The sequence below is a fragment of the Oncorhynchus gorbuscha genome, linkage group LG16 (genome assembly GCF_021184085.1).
Source record: "Oncorhynchus gorbuscha isolate QuinsamMale2020 ecotype Even-year linkage group LG16, OgorEven_v1.0, whole genome shotgun sequence".
Classification (NCBI taxonomy): domain Eukaryota; kingdom Metazoa; phylum Chordata; class Actinopteri; order Salmoniformes; family Salmonidae; genus Oncorhynchus; species Oncorhynchus gorbuscha.
In genome coordinates, this window is record NC_060188.1 from 20,622,672 (window position 1) to 20,640,947 (window position 18,276).

Sequence of the window (18,276 nt, forward strand, 5' to 3'; positions counted from 1 at the left end):
AACCCCTGACCCAGCAACATGCTATAGAAACCTGTAGAGGCCACTGAGTTTACGTCCACATTTCCAGTGACTGAATCCCTCAGTGTCTTTAGAACGACTGTTTCTCAATTGTCTGCAGCATAGCCTAGTGGTTAGAGCGTTGGACTAGTAACCGGAAGGTTGCGAGTTCAAACCCCCGAGCTGACAAGGTACAAATCTCTCGTTCTGCCCCTGAACAGGCAGTTAACCCACTGTTCCCAGGCCGTCATTGAAAATAAGAATGTGTTCTTAACTGACTTGCCTGGTTAAATAAAGGTAAAAAAATAATTTTTTTAAATAACATAAAGCCTTTTGAGAGTTTACAACAGCTAGTAACAGCCTTGAACTATGTATTGTCACTCATCTTTTGTTCAGTGTGCTGATTTAACCATTCTTAAACCTCAGTGGACTTGACGTAGACCGACATTCCTAACCAGTGAATACATCATCAAAAGTGAGTCGAACTTAACTACTTTACTATAAAGTCTATAAAGTATTATAACAGTCTATAAAGTATTATTAACCCTAATTAACTATTGACAGATTCCTTATAAACCCTTCATAAATTAATTAACAAATTTAAGTATTTGAAATATTTTTCAATACAATTGAACGCTTTGTAACAATTTCTGTAGTATCATGTTATGAACCGTAAATGTTAGTTAAGTTCGACTCACTTTTGATGATGTATTCACTGGTTAGGAATGTCGGTCTACGTCAAGTCCACTGAGGTTTAAGAATGGTTAAATCAGCACACTGAACAAAAGATGAGTAACAATACATAGTTTAAACTAACAGGTTAACCCCAGATTTTCACTCTTCATTAAATTTGTGTGATTTATGCTAAATGTCTTAAATCAAATGAGTTTACAATTTAACATTGAGCCATGTATCGTTAATATTTGATCAAATAAGATTACAAACGTAGAAAAGCATTGTGACATAATGTATGGAGAACATTCCTTTTCAAGGCTGTTACTAGCTGTTGTAAACTCTCAAAAGGCTTTATGTTACTTTGTTTGAGAAACAGACAATTGAGAAACAGTCGTTCTAAAGACACTGAGGGATCCAGTCACTGGAAATGTGGACGTAACCTCAGTGGCCTCTACAGGCTTCTATAGCATGTTGCTGGGTCAGGGGTTTGAACAATGGAGCTGGGAATTGTTTAGGTTTGGTCAGGTATAAAAGAAAGGGTTAAACCAGGTAGGAATCAGTTCAGGAGCAGCAACCAGCAGCACAGTGAGCAAACATGTCCACCAGCATGAACATGGGCAGGGTAAGTTTAAAACCAAAATATATACTTTAATTTTCATAGATTGTTATGCAAAAGACCTGTAGTGTTCTAGCACCCCCAACTACAACATTAAAGTTCTTTAAAGTTCTTACATTTCTCAAAAATGTTTGTTTCATAAAATATTTTAGTTCATAGAAATGATCCCTTTTTATTTTCAGATCGTCTTCTACGAGGACAGGAACTTCCAGGGTCGTTCCTATGAGTGCAGCAGCGACTGCGCTGACATGTCCTCCTACCTGAGCAGGTGCCACTCCTGTAGGGTTCAGAGCGGCTGCTTCATGGTCTACGACCGCAACAACTACAAGGGAAACCAGTACTTCATGAGGAGGGGAGAGTACTCTGACTTCCAGAGTATGATGGGAATGACTGATATCAGGTCCTGCCGCACGATCCCCATGGTAGGCAATATGATACTTAGTCTGCTGTTAACAGCCCCGCTCGAAGAAGCTTTGTGATGTCCATAATAAATCACGTTGGCTCTGTGACGCTTTCCAGCAGTCTGATGTATTCAGTAATTAATTCAACATATTCTTATTTCCTCCTAACAGCACAGAGGATCCTACAGAATGAGGATCTACGAGAGAGATAACTTCGGAGGTCAGATGCACGAGATGATGGACGACTGTGACTCCATCATGGACCGTTACCGTATGTCCGACTGCCAGTCCTGCAACGTGATGGATGGCCACTGGCTGATGTACGAGCAGCCCCACTTCAGAGGCAGGATGACTTACATGAGGCCTGGAGAGTACAGGAACTTCAGAGACATGGGCATGAGTGGCATGAGGTTCATGAGCATGAGGCGTATCACTGATATGTGCTAGATATGTTATGTTGACCAAATAAAAGTGATTGATAATCCGTAACAATTGAGTGTGCTACATCATTTCAATATTTGGTGTTTTGTGTTTCCATCTGTAGGTATGATATAACATAGGCCAATTATATATACAACCAGTCAAAATCTTTATAACACCTACTCATTCAAGGGTTTTTATTATTTTTACTATTTTCTACATTTTAGAATAATAATGAAGGCATGAAAACTATGAATTAAAACATATGGAAACCTAAAAAGTGTTAAACAAATCAAAATATATTTTATATTTGAGATTCTTCAAATAGTCACCCTTTGCATGGATGACAGCTTTGCACACTCTTGGCATTCTCTCAACCAGCTTCACCTGGATTGCTTTTCCAACAGTCTTGAAGGAGTTCCCACATATGTTGAGCACTTGTTGGCTGCTTTTCCTTCACTCTGCGATCCGACTCATCCCAAACCATCTCAATCTGGTTGAGGTCAGGGGATTGTGGCCAGGTCATCTGATGCAACACTCCATCACTCTTCTTCTTGGTAAAATAGCCCTTACACAGCCTGGAGGTGTGTTGTGTCATTGAACTGTCGAACAACAAATGATAGTCCGACTAAGCCCAAACCAGATGGGATGGCGTATCTCTGCAGAATGCTGTGGTAGCCATGCTGGTTAAGTGTGCCTTTAAATCGAAATAAATCACAGACAGTGTCATCAGCAAAGCACCCCCACACCATAACACCTCCTCCTCCATGCTTTACGGTGGGAAATACACATGTGGAGATCATCCATTCACCCACACCGCATCTCACAAAGACATGGCGGTTGGAACCAAAAATATCCAATTTGGACTCTAGACCAAATGACAAATTTCCACTGGTCTAAGGTCCATTGCGCGTGTTTCATGGCCCAAGCAAGTCTCTTCTTCTTTTTGGTGTCCTTTAGTCATGGTTTCTTTGCAGCAACTCGACAATGAAGGCCTGATTCACACAGTCTCCTCTGAACAGTTGATGTTGACATGTGTATGTTACTTGAACTCTGTGAAGCATTTATTTGGGCTACAATTCCTGAGGCTGCTAACTCTAATGAAGAGATAACTGCAGCAAAGGTAACTCTGGATCTTCCATTCCTGTGACGGTCCTCATGAGAGCCAGTTTCATCATCGTGCTTGATTGTTTTTGCAACTGCACTTGAGGAAACGTTCAAATTTCTTGAAATGTTCCGTATTGACTGACCATTATGTCTTAAAGTAATGATGGGCTGTTGTTTCTCTTTGCTTATTTGAGCTGTTTTTGCCATTATATGGACTTGGACTTTTACCAAATAGGGATATCTTCTGTATATCACCCCTACCTTGTTACAACACAACTGATTGGCTTAACTTTTAAGAAGGTGCACCTGTTAATTGAAATGCATTCCTGGTGACTACCTACCTCATGAAGCTGGTTGAGAGAATGCCAAGAGCATGCAAAGCTATTATCAAGGCAAAGGGTGGCTATTTGAAGAATCTCAACTATAAAATATATTTAGATTGTTTAACACTTTTTTGCTTCCTATATGATTCCATACATGTTATTTCATAGTTTTGATGTCTTCACTATTATCAACTATGTATTTTCTATAATGTTGAAAATAGTAGAAAACAATACAATCGCTTGAATGAGTAGGTGTTCTAAAACTTTTGATCGGCAGTATAATATAATTGGCACCTGCCATTTGATAACTGATGTTAAGGGGGCATTCATCATCATCATTCAGACATTTCTATTTCCCAATAACTGTTTTCATTTTTACCAGAAAGATATGCATGGCGTTTAACTTCTACCCTATACCAGGGTATCCCAAACTTGGTCCTGGGACACACCTATGTGCACGTTTTGTTTTTTGCATTACATATTTACTTTCAAAAAGCATTGAAATGAATGTCCTTTAGATGATATAGAGGGATTTTGATGTTAACACTAAAGCCTTAGTCAACTTGTAGAGCTAACAAACTTAGCTAATCATACACGTTGTGCTACTCCACAAACACTACTCTAATTGATTGGCCAACATCGAGCCAGTGTACAATAAACGCTAATACATATTGATACAATTTACGAAAGATTTTCTCTCTACATCATTATACAACTCCAATTACAAAGGTGCCACGATCATTTTCGCTAAAAAAGGTAAGAAAGTGTCTAGTAATTGCATATAAAAGTAAAGCCAATCATCAGTGAAAAATACAGTCAAATCAAGACAAAGTAAAAAAATACATGTAAATGAAGCAACAAAAGACTAATATAGAGACTTCAGTTTGATAAATCACCCTCCAGCCATATTATTGGTCCTGTGTGGTTCAGTTGGAAATAGTGTGGTGCTAGGTTTGTTTCCCTCAGGGATTACATATACTGAAGTGTATGCATCGCCAATCCAAAATTAAATCTAGAAGTGGCTTCCTATTTGGCAACAACGCATTCTTCACTCATGCTGCCAAACATCCTCTCGTAAAACTGACCATCCTACCGATCCTCGACTTCGGCGATGTCATTTACAAAATAGCCTCAACACTCTACTAAAAAAATTGGATGCAGTCTATCACAGTGCCATCCGTTTTGTCACCAAAGCCCATATACTTCCCACTACTGCGACCTGTATGCTCTCGTTGGCTGGCCCTCGCTTCATACTCGTCGCCAAACCCACTGGCTCCAGGCCATCTATAAGTCTCTGCTAGGTAAAGCCTGGTCTTATCTCAGCTCACTGGTCACCAAGGCAGCACCCACCGGTAGCACGTGCTCCATCAGGTATATCTCACTGGTCACCCCCAAAGCCAATTCTTCCTTTGGCTGCCTCTCCTTCCAGTTCTCTGCTGCCAATGACTGGAATGAACCGCAAAAATCTCTGAAGCTCGAGACTCTTACCTCCCTCACTAGCTTTAAGCACCAGCTGTCAGAGCAGCTCACAGATCACTGCACCTGTACATAGCTCATCTGTAAATAGCCCATCCAATCTACCTCATCCCCATACTGTTTTAATTTATTTAGCTTCTTTGCACCCCAGTATCTCTACTTGCACATTCATCTTCTGCACATCCTACCACTCTGTGTTGTTGTATGTGTTGAACTGCTTTGCTTTATCTTGGCCAGGTCGCAGTTGCAAATTAGAACTTGTTCTCAACTAGCCTACCTGGTTAAATAAAGGTGAAATAAAATAAAATAAACTCACTGTAGCGTACATCACTTGGATAAAAGTGTCTGCTAAATGGCATTTTATTATTAATATTAAAATATGTAACATTAGCAATATTGGTGTGATTTCTATGACGCTCGTGTTGTAAGTCATAGGACGATAATTGTTCATGGACAACATCCCCCTTTGTATGTTTTCAACATAATCCTTATGACAGCCTTTGTTTGTGGTTGCACTACTAGTTTCATATTTTAGATTTTCTTTTTACATTTCATGAAGACTTCCAAAAGCTCTCAGTGGCAATTTCATTGTTTTTATGTTCACATACAAAACACACGGACATTAGTTGAAATCACTGATTGTGGGTCCAAAGCAGCAATATGTTGATGTTTAATGGCCTTGCCTCATTGGAAAACTGTGTACCGGTACTTCTTCTCAGTCCAAGTAAACAAAAAACCTTAAATAAATTTTGCTCAAAATAGAGCTAATTTCAATCCACAGAAACGTGCGTGTTAGGTAGATAACCTACAAAATGGGCAGAATAACAAGCTTTTGCTGCATCGGTATCAGGCACACCATTGGCAAAAACTGAACAAGCCAAGAAGTATCTCTGATAAGACTGAAAGGCAAAAGCTCAACAGGATTCAGAGCAGTCTTCCAGGATTTGTTCATAGTGAAAATGAATTGCCTTTTCAGAGGAAGAGGAAGGACTGCATGAGGCCTCTATCAGCACAGTAGAGTGATGACCTGACCTGGCATAACAAAACAATAGGTGCCAAATTTAGCTCCATACCACACCTCTAAATACGCCTGGTACTCCAAAGTATCTTGGGAATGTGAGATGTTAAAAATAGTTGGTACTTGATGCAAAGCAGAAGATTTCTGCCCTATAAAAAGCTCCCACAGAGGATATGTGAAAGATGCAGACCATGGCAGATAGCCCTTCTAGCATGCCTTTCTCTGTCATCACAATGTGTGTGTGGGATATTTAAGAAGGGAGTGGTTAATAGAGAGATGGATTAATAGAGGTGTGTGTGTGTGTGTGTGTGTGTGTGTGTGTGTGTGTGTGTGTGTGTGTGTGTGTGTGTGTGTGTGTGTGTGTGTGTGTGTGTGTGTGTGTGTGTGTGTGTGTGTGTGTGTGTGTGTGTGTGTGTGTGTGTGTGTGTGTGTGTGTGTGTGTGTGTGTGTGTGTGCCTGCTTGCGTGTATGATTGCTTTGCCTAAATGTGCCCAGATTATAGATCAGAGGAAAATATGTTTTCATAACCTCAATATTGTAAAAACTATCTTAATATTTAATTTAGGGGCGCAGAGTGTACCATTGTGTGTGCATTAACTAAACTGTAAAGTAGTATAACAGTCTATAAAGTGTTATTAACTCTAATTAACTATTTACAGACCCTTTTATAAACCTTTTATAAAGGCTTCATAAATTAATTAACAAATTTAAGTATTTGAAATATTTTTCAATACAATTGAACGCTTTGTAACCATTTCTGTAGTATCATGTTATGAACCGTAAATGTTAGTTAAGTTCGACTAACTTTTGATGATGTATTCACTGGTTAGGAATGTCGGTCTACGTCAAGTCCACTGAGGTTTAAGAATGGTTAAATCAGCACACTGAACAAAAGATGAGTAACAATACATAGTGTAAACTAACAGGTTAACCCCAGATTTTCACTCTTCATTAAATTTGTGTGATTTATGATAAATGTCTTAAATCAAATGAGCTTACAATTTAACATTGAGCCATGTATCGTTAATATTTGATCAAATAAGATTACAAACGTAGAAAAGCATTGTGACATAATGTATGGAGAACATTCCTTTTCAAGGCTGTTACTAGCTGTTGTAAACTCTCAAAAGGCTTTATGTTACTTTGTTTGAGAAACAGACAATTGAGAAACAGTCGTTCTAAAGACACTGAGGGATCCAGTCACTGGAAATGTGGACGTAACCTCAGTGGCCTCTACAGGCTTCTATAGCATGTTGCTGGGTCAGGGGTTTGAACAATGGAGCTGGGAATTGTTTAGGTTTGGTCAGGTATAAAAGAAAGGGTTAAACCAGGTAGGAATCAGTTCAGGAGCAGCAACCAGCAGCACAGTGAGCAAACATGTCCACCAGCATGAACATGGGCAGGGTAAGTTTAAAACCAAAATATATACTTTAATTTTCATAGATTGTCATGCAAAAGACCTGTAGTGTTCTAGCACCCCCAACTACAACATTAAAGTTCTTTAAAGTTCCTACATTTCTCAAAAATGTTTGTTTCGGAAAATATTTTAGTTCATAGAAATGATCCCTTTTTATTTTCAGATCGTCTTCTACGAGGACAGGAACTTCCAGGGTCGTTCCTATGAGTGCAGCAGCGACTGCGCTGACATGTCCTCCTACCTGAGCAGGTGCCACTCCTGTAGGGTTCAGAGCGGCTGCTTCATGGTCTACGACCGCAACAACTACATGGGAAACCAGTACTTCATGAGGAGGGGAGAGTACTCTGACTTCCAGAGTATGATGGGAATGACTGATATCAGGTCCTGCCGCACGATTCCCATGGTAGGCAATATGATACTTAGTCTGCTGTTAACAGCCCGCTCAAAGTAGCTTTGTGATGTCCATAATCACACAAATCATATTGGATCTGTGATGCTTTCCAACAGTCTGATGTATTCAGTAATTCCTTCAACATTTTCTTATTTCCTCCTAACAGCACAGAGGATCCTACAGAATGAGGATCTACGAGAGAGATAACTTCGGAGGTCAGATGCACGAGATGATGGACGACTGTGACTCCATCATGGACCGTTACCGTATGTCCGACTGCCAGTCCTGCAACGTGATGGATGGCCACTGGTTGATGTACGAGCAGCCCCACTTCAGAGGCAGGATGACTTACATGAGGCCTGGAGAGTACAGGAACTTCAGAGACATGGGCATGAGTGGCACGAGGTTCATGAGCATGAGGCGTATCACTGATATGTGCTAGATATGTTATGTTGACTAAATAAAAGTAATTCGTAATTTGTAAAACAATTGAGTGTGCTACATCATTTCAATATTTGGTGTTTTGTGTTTCCATCTGTAGGTATGATATAACATAGGCCAATTATATATACAACCAGTCAAAATCTTTATAACACCTACTCATTCAAGGGTTTTTATTATTTTTACTATTTTCTACATTGTAGAATAATAGTGAAGACATCAAAACTATGAAATAATACATATGGAAGCCTAAAAAGTGTTAAACAAATCTAAATATATTTTATATTTGAGATTCTTCAAATAGTCACCCTTTGCATTGATGACAGCTTTGCACATTCTTGGCATTCTCTCAACCAGCTTCTCCTGGAATGCTTTTCCAACAGTCTTGAAGGAGTTCCCACATATGATGTGCACTTGTTGGCTGCTTTTCCTTCACTCTGTGGTCCAACTCATCCCAAACCATCTCAATCTGGTTGAGGTCAGGGGATTGTGGAGGCCAGGTCATCTGATGCAACACTCCATCACTCATCTTCTTGGTAAAATAGCCCTTACACAGCCTGGAGGTGTGTTGTCTCATTGAACTGTCGAAAAACAAATGATAGTCCCACTAAGCCCAAACCAGATGGGATGGTGTATCTCTGCAGTATGCTGTGGTAGCCATGCTGGTTAAGTGTGCCTTTAAATCGAAATAAATCACAGACAGTGTCATTAGCAAAGCACCCCCACACCATAACACCTCCTCCACCATGCTTTACAGTGGGAAATACACATGTGGAGATCATCCATTCACCCACAACACGTCTCACAAAGACACGGCAGTTGGATCCAAAAATATCACATTTGGACTCTAGACCAAATGACAAATTTCCACTGGTCTAAGGTCCATTGCTCGTGTTTCTTGGCCTAAGCAAGTCTCTTCTTCTTATTGGTGTCCTTTAGTAGTAGTTTCTTTGCAGCAACCAATGAAGGCCTGATTCACACAGTCTCCTCTGAACAGTTGATGTTGACATGTGTATGTTACTTGAACTCTGTGAAGCATTTATTTGGGCTACAATTCCTGAGGCTGCTAACTCTAATGAAGAGATAACTGCAGCAAAGGTAACTCTGGATCTTCCATTCCTGTGACGGTCCTCATGAGAGCCAGTTTCATCATAGCGCTTGATTCTTTTTGCAACTGCATTTGAAGAAACGTTCAAAGTTCTTGAAATGTTCCGTATTGACTGACCTTCATGTCTTAAAGTAATGATGGGTTGTTGTTTCTCTTTGCTTATTTGAGCTGTTTTTGCCATTATATGGACTTGGACTTTTACCAAATAGGGATATCTTCTGTATATCACCCCTACCTTGTCACAACACAACTGATTGGCTTAACTTTTAAGAAGGTACACCTGTTAATTGAAATGCATTCCTGGTGACTACCTCATGAAGCTGGTTGAGAGAATTCCAAGAGCATGCAAAGCTGTCATCAAGCATTGAAATGAATGTCCTTTAGATGATAAAGAGGAATTTTGATGTTAACACTAAAGCATTAGTCAAATTGTAGAGCTAACAACTTAATCATACACGTTGTGCTACTCCACAAACACTACACTAATTTATTAGCCAACATCGAGCCAGTGTGCAATAAACGCTAATACATATTGATACAATTTTCTAAAGCTTTTCTCTCTACATGATTATACAACTTGTAACGCTCCGGATGTCGTGGGTGTGGAGTTAGACGCAGGAAACAGAGAGTTCACTACTGTGCTATTTAATGCACTCACAAAACACTGGCTGCTCCAAAACAAATGCCCCAAACACGGGGGACGAAAACAGTACAGCAGAATACACGACCAGGAACAACCACGTTCGTCTACTACCTACACGAAGGTTACAATAATTAATCCCGCTGTCTAATAAAGCGCAACTAATTACTCACATACAGATGCTAACAATAAACATACAAGGAGGGGGGGTAAAATAAAATCAGTGGCAGCTAATGGGCCGACGATGAGGACCACCGAGCGCCACCCAAACGGGAAGGGGAGCCACCCTCAGCCAAACTCGCGACACAACTCCAATTAAAAAGGTGCCACGATAATTGTCGCTAAACAAGGTAAGAAAGTGTCTAGTAATTGCATATAAAAGTAAAGCCAATCATCAGTGAAAAATACAGTCAAATCAAGACAAAGTAAATAAATAAATGTAAATGAAGCAACAAAAGACTGATATAGAGACTTCAGTTTGATAATCACCCTCCAGCCATATTATTGGTCCTGTGTGGTTCAGTTGGAAATAGTGTGGTGCTAGGTTTGTTTCTCTCAGGGATTACATAGAGTATACTGAAGTGTATGCATCGCCAATCCAAAATTAAATCTAGGATTGGCAACAAAGCATTCTTCACTCATGCTGCCAAACATACTCTCGTAAAACTGACCATCCTACCGATCCTCGACTTCAGCGATGTCATTTACAAAATAGCCTCCAACACTACTCAAAAAATTGGATGCAGTCTATCACAGTGCCATCCGTTTTGTCACCAAAGCCCCATATACTTCCCACCACTGCGACCTGTATGCTCTCGTTGGCTGGCCCTCGCTTCATACTCGTCGCCAAACCCACTGGCTTCAGGTCATCTACAAGTCTCTGCTAGGTAAAGCCCGGCCTTATCTCAGCTCACTGGTCACCAAGGCAGCACCCACCGGTAGCATGCGCTCCAGCAGGTATATCTCACTGGTCACCCCCAAAGCCAATTCTTCCTTTGGACGCCTCTCCTTTCAGTTCTCTGCTGCCAATGACTGGAACGAACCGCAAAAATCTCTGAAGCTCGAGACTCTTACCTCCCTCACTAGCTTTAAGCACCAGCTGTCAGAGCAGCTCACAGATCACTGCACCTGTACATAGCTCATCTGTAAATAGCCCATCCAATCTACCTCATCCCCATACTGTTTTAATTTATTTAGCTTCTTTGCACCCCAGTATCTCTACTTGCACATTCATCTTCTGCACATCCTACCATTCCAGTGTTTAATTGCTATATTGTAATTACTTCGCCACCATGGCCTATTTATTGCCTTACGTTAAGAATCCTACCTCATTTGCATATGCTGTATATAGATCTTTCTACTATATTATTGATTGTATGTTTGTTTATTCCATGTGTAACTCTGTGTGGTTGTATGTGTCGAACTGCTTTGCTTTATCTTGGCCAGGTCGCAGTTGCAAATGAGAACTTGTTCTCAACTAGCCTACCTGGTTAAATAAAATAAACTCACTGTAGCGTACATCACTTTGGATAAAAGTGTCTGCTAAATAGCATTTTATTAATAATATTAAAATATGTAACATTAGCAATATTGGTGTGATTTCTATGACGCTCATGTTGTAAGTCATAGGACGATAATTGTTCATGGACAACATCCCCCTTTGTATGTTTTCAACATAATCCTTATGACAGCCTTTGTTTGTGGTTGCACTACTAGTTTCATATTTTAGATTTTCTTTTTACATTTCATGAAGACTTCCAAAAGCTCTCAGTGGCAATTTCATTGTTTTTATGTTCACATACAAAACACAAGGACGTGCTCCATTAGTTGAAATCACCACCGTGCAACTCATTGTGGATCCAAAGCAGCAATATGTTGATGTTTAATGGCCTTGCCTCATTGGACAACTGTGTACGTCTTCTCCGTCCAAGTAAACAAAAAGCATTTAATGAATTTAGCTCTTAAAATGTATCATTTTAAGAGTAAATTGAAAATCCATTTTTAATGTGTGCTCTTTACTTTTTAATGACTGGCTCAACAACAGTTCCCTTGGCAAATAGTCTGGGTAGCCATTTGAGGTCTCCTTGGCAACCACTTAATTTATTCACCTGTTGCCATTTCAAACTTGGGTTCTGAGTGGCACAGTGATCTAAGACACTCCATCTCAGTGTAAGAGGTATCACTGCAATACCTAGTTGAAACCCAGGCTGCATCACATCTGGCTGTGAATGGGAGTCCCATAGGGCAGTGCACAATTGGCCCAGTGTTGTCTGGTGTAGGCCATCATTGTAAATAAGCATTTGTTCTTAACTGACTTTCCTAGTTTAAAAAAAACACCAAAAAAACAGTGGAACGCCTCCAAGCAATCTCCCCCCCATAATTTTCAAACATGAACCTTTTCAAACACACATTGCCCTTTATAAGTGTCAATTGTAAGTTGTATACCAGCTAGAGACTTCCTTGTCTGACTTGCATACATCACCAAGGTACCTCCAGTGAAAATGCCATTCAGCATTAGCCCCATCTGCATCAATATGCATTGGATAAACCATCAGAAGATAAATAATATTTTCTTGACCTTAAAAAGCACTCAAAAGAACTCCATATGTGGTGATATGAATGTGAAATAACATCAATTTCACTTTTCACAACAACCATCACAATTACATGACAATGCAAAATAGTATTCAGTGATTTTCAAATGTTTTAAAATATATTTTTAACACTTATAGTGATGTATAGGCAATATTGAATTCAGTCTACCCAGTAATAAATGTAATTGAGAGCCATAAACCAACCAGTGCTCCCGCACATTGGCTAACCGGGATATCTGCATTGTGTCCTGCCACCCACCAACCCCTCTTTTACGCGACTGCTACTCTCTGTTCATCATATACTTCAACAATATCTACATGTACATACTACCTCAAGCAGCCTGACTACTCGGTGTCTGTATGTAGCCTCGCTAATTTTAAGGCCTCGCTACTGTATGTAGCCTTTCTTTATACTGTTGTTTTATTTATTTACTTACCTATTGTTCACCTAATACCTTTTTTTGCACTATTGTTTAGAGCCTGTAAGTAAGCGTTTCACTGTAAGGTCTACACCTGTTGTATTCGGCACACATGACAAGTAAACTTTGATTTGAAATGTACACCCAAGTGTGCTGGTTGTTAGCCAGTGCAGCACTGCCCTCTAGTGGTTAAATGGCCTCCTGACAAATGTTCAAAATGTAGAAGCCCACTTCTCTTTAAAAAAAGGCCATTTTAACATACTTTATACACAAAGCAGGAAGAATACATTTACAATGCATTTGGTAAATTTAATAGTCCATTACATACAGGCCAAACAGCATGAGAAGCACTGTGGACAGTATGCTGCTTGTGCTATACGAGACCTTTATTCAACAGCATTATCTGCTCTACAGCCTTCATACTGAGGCAACTCCTCTTTTTATTGAACACATCTCCAGCTTTGGTGAATATGCGCTCGCATGGCACAGACGAGGCGGGAACGCTGAGGTATTTCCGAGCCAGCTGGAACAGGTGCGGGTACACCTTGGAGTGCTTCTCCCAGTAGTGCATGGGGTTCTCCACTCGGTTCAGGTACGGGTCACTGAGGTAGTGTTGTACCTCCACCGCTGCGTCCGCCGTGCTGCTCTGGACGCTCTGTGTCTCACCCACTTTACTGTCAAACATCTCCCACAGACCCCCATCGTGGGACTTAGACGGAGATGTTGCCATGGAGATAGAAGCGGTTTCCATTGCCCAGGAGGTGTGGGGTGATGTCGGGGAGGGCGTCGTTGACCCGGTGGTGGACGGCGGAAGAGTGTCATCCTTGTCCGGATTTATCCGGATTAACGAAGCGCACTCGGACGTGAGGAGCTTCACCGCCTCCTGAGCGTAGCCTTGGTTCCCGAAGGCCAACATTTTGAAGCGCGGGTCTAGGAGAGCTGAGAGAGCCAGGATTGGCTCGGTCTCCACCATACTGCAGCTAGTCTGAAGCTCCCTCTGCAGGTTAGACGCCAGCTGTGTAGCCGTAGGGTGTATGATGGCACCGTGCTTCTTCTCAAGGGTTATCTTCAGCATCCGGACAAGAGGAATGACCTTGGAGGCCGAGACACGTTTCTCTGAGGCAAGCTCAGCTGTGGCCTGGTTGAAGGAACCCAGCACTCCGAGACACTGGTGGATGACCTCGTAGTCAGCAGATCCCAGAGGGATGATGTCCGTGTCCAGGGTGCTGAGAGCAGCAGCCACAGACTCCCTCTGATCAAAGACGCGTTCCAGCATAGAAAAGCTACTGTTCCATCTCGAGTCCACTTCCTGGATCAGCTTCTGCTCCGGCCTGCCTAGCTGCCCCTGCACCTCGGCTAACCTCATCTCTGCGTTCTGATTCGACTTGAAGAAAGACACGATAGCCCGCGCTTGGGAGCGGATGTCCTGCAGCTCCAAAGTAGCCTCCATGGACCTCTTAATCACAAGGTTCAGGACGTGTGCAAAAGAGGGCAACTGGAGGATTCCTAGTTTCTGAACCGTGGCTACCATATTTTCGCTGTTCTCTGTGACAAATGCAGCGACCCTGCTGTGGAGGCCCCAGCTCGCCACCAGTTGGTTTTTGGCCTCCTCAATGTGGATCACTTTGTGGTTTTCAGGCAGCTTAGAAATCCCAAGGAGGAAAGTGGATAACTGGGCATTTTCTGCTACCAAATGCCCCGTCACTGAAATGTAACTGTGCTTGTCTATAGATGTCCACATGTCCGAAGTCAGGCTGACAAAGTCAGAAATTACCATCTGAGATACAACATTATCATTGATGAATTCACACCGAGACCCCACCATTTTCTTCAGTGCTTGCTTGTTTGGAAGATTGTAGCTTGGGTCTAGCTTTTGGACGAAAGCAGCGAATCCCTCTTCCTCGACTACTGAAAATGGCTGGGTGTCTTTAACCAACATGTTGACTAGGGCATCATCCAGGTCTTCTTGTCTGGTGGTCCTGACTGTGAAATAAAACAGTATAATCAATTCAAATTGAATTAGATGTACAATGAATGCTAATCTAAATATAATAATTGATTGAAACAGGATGAAAACCATCTAGGAAACAAGGAAACATACCTTGGATGTGGTGTCCAGCAGCAGCATTGTTTGTAAACATTGAGTTTAGTCCTGTAGTACCAGAGAACGATGAGTGGACTCCAGCACTACTAATTATTGAGTTAGAGAACGTTGAGTGGACTCCAGATGTTGAGTTGCTTGTGCTTGAGTGGGCTCCAGTTGAGTTGCTGTACCAGGCCTCGCTTGGGTGCCTTGATCGTAGGTGCCTTAACATGGCGGAGGTGTTTTTGTTGAAGCTAAGCCGTTGTGAACAGAGGGCGCACTGGACCTTATTAGGTGTCACTAGAGTGAAGTGATCCCACACCAGTGAGAAGGCTCTCTTAAACTCAGTCATCGTCTGGCCTGCAAAATAAAATAAACTTCAATCATCTTGCTGCAGCAATATAGTAAACAGATCGAAATTGTTTTGGTTGCTTATGGGAAACAACTGTTACTAGGTGTAAATAATTAGGCTTGTGTGAGCTACGTGTAACGTTATTAGAAAATGTGTAGTGGGCGTGATTTAAAATTTGAAAGAAAAACTGGAAATCTAGCTAACGTTACATTTCTACTAATCTGAACAGTGCTTGTTTGTAGCTAGCTAGTTGGCTAGCTACCTAAACCTCAAACGGGGCAGAAAGTGAAATAAAAGGCTCAGGATTGGAAGTCACAACGTTACACCTTCAACTGACATGATGGGGTTCACACGTTCAGGTCTGTACTAGACATAGAGATCCATTCTAATGATGTGGTGCTAGTAACTAGTTAACGTTAGCTAACTGTGTGGGTATGTTGAGCAAGGCTTAGGTCTGCTGGACAAGGTAAATGTCGGACAAGTAGCTAGCGTTGTGTCTGTGTTTGGCATCGTCGTTTTATTTAAAAACAACAGGAGTGCATGGTTGCAAATATTAACTTACCTTTGATTATTCGTAATTTAATGTAAAATATCTAGTCATTGAGCGCTGTGTGCTTCTGAGCGCGCGATTTGATGATGTACGTCGCAGAATTACGTCACCTCCGATTTTCGAACCGCTTACTGTCAGCTGTTTTGACCGACTGAGTGGGTGTGTTTCGAGCTTATGTCAAGTCCGATGGTCACCCCCTTTCAATGTGAGTTATATTATGGGGATAACATTGTCCGACTAGAGCCTACATGTCGACTGCATTAACTTTACAGAAATCATGTGATCAAAGGTCATTCAGTTTTGACTGCAGTCGACAGCAAGTTTCTGCAGTTGCTCTTCACCAACTTCATCCATCGCCTGAATTATGGCAGGCTCTAGTGTCAACCAGTCATTAAAGTGTTGTTTGACCCACCTGAATGTGACCAAAGACATGACTGAAACAGTAATTGATTGTACAATGAACACACATATGATTTCAGTTTGTGAGTGTGTAATATGGGGGATGAAACCATGTTTATTTCAACATTGTAATGAAAAATGTCTTTATCAACACTTCCATGTTGATCTGAGCCTTGCTGTTGGAAAACCACATTAGTGTCCAACTTTCGGATGTCACAGATGCACCTCCCCCGACTTCACTTCTTGACTTGTCTTTCGCCTTACTACTCAAACGTGTCCCGGGTCTTTTCTGACATTACATTTACATTACATTTAAGTCATTTAGCAGACGCTCTTATCCAGAGCGACTTACAAATTGGTGCATTCACCTTATGACATCCAGTGGAACAGTCACTTTACAATAGTGCATCTAAATCTTAAAGGGGGGGTTCAAGTTTACTAATATTCATTAATCTATTGACATCTATTGACAGTCTGTATTGTAAACTTTTGTCACAGTTAGTCTATGTGCTGGGACTGCTCAACCCAGACCCTATAGGCTTTGACTAAGATTTTAATCTTTAAAATATATTCCTAACACAAAATATTGATTTCAAAGTTTAACAAACCATACAATTCTATGCACAAGGACTACTTTTAACAATTTACACAGAACATTTCACAAAAGCACATTCACTGGAAGAACTGTGCAGATGCAAAGTTTGGTAACAGAATTATGGTAAAATCTCCCTCAGTTGTTTTTTATGCGACCATGATTAAAAAATATATATCTGCTCCAAATTAAAATTCAAAGATGTCTGCAGAAAGAATGGGTTGTCATCTATGACATGACACCTTGAGTTTGAATACATTTAATTTGGTTATTGAATTACAGTAGGTGAAGTGGATTTACATCTGGTAACGGAATTAAGGTAACAGAATTACATCATTGTTTCCTGATCTGTACAATACAGAAATGCATTATTATGGAAAGGTAAATCTTAATGCTACAGCATGCATGACATTCTAGATGATTCTGTGCTTCCAACTTTGTGGCAACAGTTTGGAGAAGGACCTTTCCTGTTTCAGCATAACAATGTCCCCGTGTATAAAGTGAGGTCCATACAGAAATCGTTTGTTGAGATCGATGTGGAACAAATTGACTGGCCTGCACAGAGCCCTGACCTCAACCCCATCGAAAACCTTTGGGATGAATTGTCGTGAAAAGGGCACGACAAACCTATTCCCCCTCAGGAGACTGAAAATATTTGGCATGGGTCCTCAGATCCTCAAAAGGTTCTACAGCTGCACCATCGTGAGCATCCTGACTGGTTGCATCACTGCCTGGTATGGCAACTGCTCGGCCTCCGACCGCAAGGCACTACAGAGGGTAGTGCGAACGGTCCAGTACATCACTGGGACCAAGCTTCCTGCCATCCAGTACCTCTATACCAGGCAGTGTCAGAGGAAGGCCCTAGAAATTGTCAAAGACTCCAGCCACCCTAGACATAGACTGTTCTCTCTGCTACCGCACAGCAAGCGGTACCGGAGCACCAAGTCTAGGTCCAAGAGTCTTCTAAACAGCTTCTACCCCCAAGCCATAAGACTCCCGAACACCTAATCAAAAGGCTACCCAGACTATTTGCATTGCCACCCCCCTCTCTTTTACACCTCTGCTACTCTGTTGTTATGATCTATGAATGTCACTTTAATAACTCTACCAACATGTACTTATTACCTCAACTAACCGGTGCCACCGCACATTGTCTCGCTATAGTCTCGCTATTGTTATTTTACTGCTGCTCTTTAATAACTTGTTACTTTTATTTCTTATTCTTATTTGTAATATTTTAAACTGCATTGTTGGTTA

The 18,276-nt window shown here is 41.2% G+C and overlaps 3 protein-coding genes across 3 annotated transcripts; 2 read left to right on the forward strand and 1 right to left on the reverse strand.

Annotated features, from left to right (window-relative positions):
- Nucleotides 1-1,160: 1,160 nt before the first annotated feature.
- LOC124000300 (gamma-crystallin M3-like) lies at nucleotides 1,161-2,178 on the forward strand. The gene is made up of 3 exons (XM_046306572.1): nucleotides 1,161-1,294; nucleotides 1,471-1,710; nucleotides 1,861-2,178. Exons 1-3 carry the CDS (start codon nucleotides 1,268-1,270, stop codon nucleotides 2,134-2,136), a joined length of 543 nt encoding a protein of 180 aa, XP_046162528.1. The 5' UTR covers nucleotides 1,161-1,267; the 3' UTR covers nucleotides 2,137-2,178.
- Nucleotides 2,179-7,303: 5,125 nt separating this feature from the next.
- Nucleotides 7,304-8,327, forward strand: LOC124000284 (gamma-crystallin M3-like). The gene is made up of 3 exons (XM_046306547.1): nucleotides 7,304-7,437; nucleotides 7,614-7,853; nucleotides 8,008-8,327. The coding sequence occupies exons 1-3, from the start codon at nucleotides 7,411-7,413 to the stop codon at nucleotides 8,281-8,283; spliced, it is 543 nt and encodes a 180-aa protein (XP_046162503.1). The 5' UTR covers nucleotides 7,304-7,410; the 3' UTR covers nucleotides 8,284-8,327.
- A 5,011-nt stretch (nucleotides 8,328-13,338) lies between these two features.
- On the reverse strand, nucleotides 13,339-16,226 carry LOC123999938 (zinc finger BED domain-containing protein 4-like). The gene is made up of 3 exons (XM_046305985.1): nucleotides 16,041-16,226; nucleotides 15,145-15,486; nucleotides 13,339-15,026 (listed from the first exon to the last, which is right to left on the reverse strand). Exons 2-3 carry the CDS (start codon nucleotides 15,476-15,478, stop codon nucleotides 13,417-13,419), a joined length of 1,944 nt encoding a protein of 647 aa, XP_046161941.1. The 5' UTR covers nucleotides 15,479-15,486; nucleotides 16,041-16,226; the 3' UTR covers nucleotides 13,339-13,416.
- Nucleotides 16,227-18,276: the final 2,050 nt, after the last annotated feature.

Coding starts and splice junctions, on each gene's coding strand:
- LOC124000300 (XM_046306572.1), top strand. CDS start 1,268: ATGTCCACCAGCATGAACATGGGCAGG. Junction 1,295..1,470: donor CCAGCATGAACATGGGCAGG/GTAAGTTTAAAA, acceptor TTTTATTTTCAG/ATCGTCTTCTACGAGGACAG. Junction 1,711..1,860: donor CCTGCCGCACGATCCCCATG/GTAGGCAATATG, acceptor TCCTCCTAACAG/CACAGAGGATCCTACAGAAT.
- LOC124000284 (XM_046306547.1), top strand. CDS start 7,411: ATGTCCACCAGCATGAACATGGGCAGG. Junction 7,438..7,613: donor CCAGCATGAACATGGGCAGG/GTAAGTTTAAAA, acceptor TTTTATTTTCAG/ATCGTCTTCTACGAGGACAG. Junction 7,854..8,007: donor CCTGCCGCACGATTCCCATG/GTAGGCAATATG, acceptor TCCTCCTAACAG/CACAGAGGATCCTACAGAAT.
- LOC123999938 (XM_046305985.1), bottom strand. CDS start 15,478: ATGACTGAGTTTAAGAGAGCCTTCTCACTGGTGTGGGATCACTTCACT. Junction 15,027..15,144: donor TGCTGGACACCACATCCAAG/GTATGTTTCCTT, acceptor TTTATTTCACAG/TCAGGACCACCAGACAAGAA.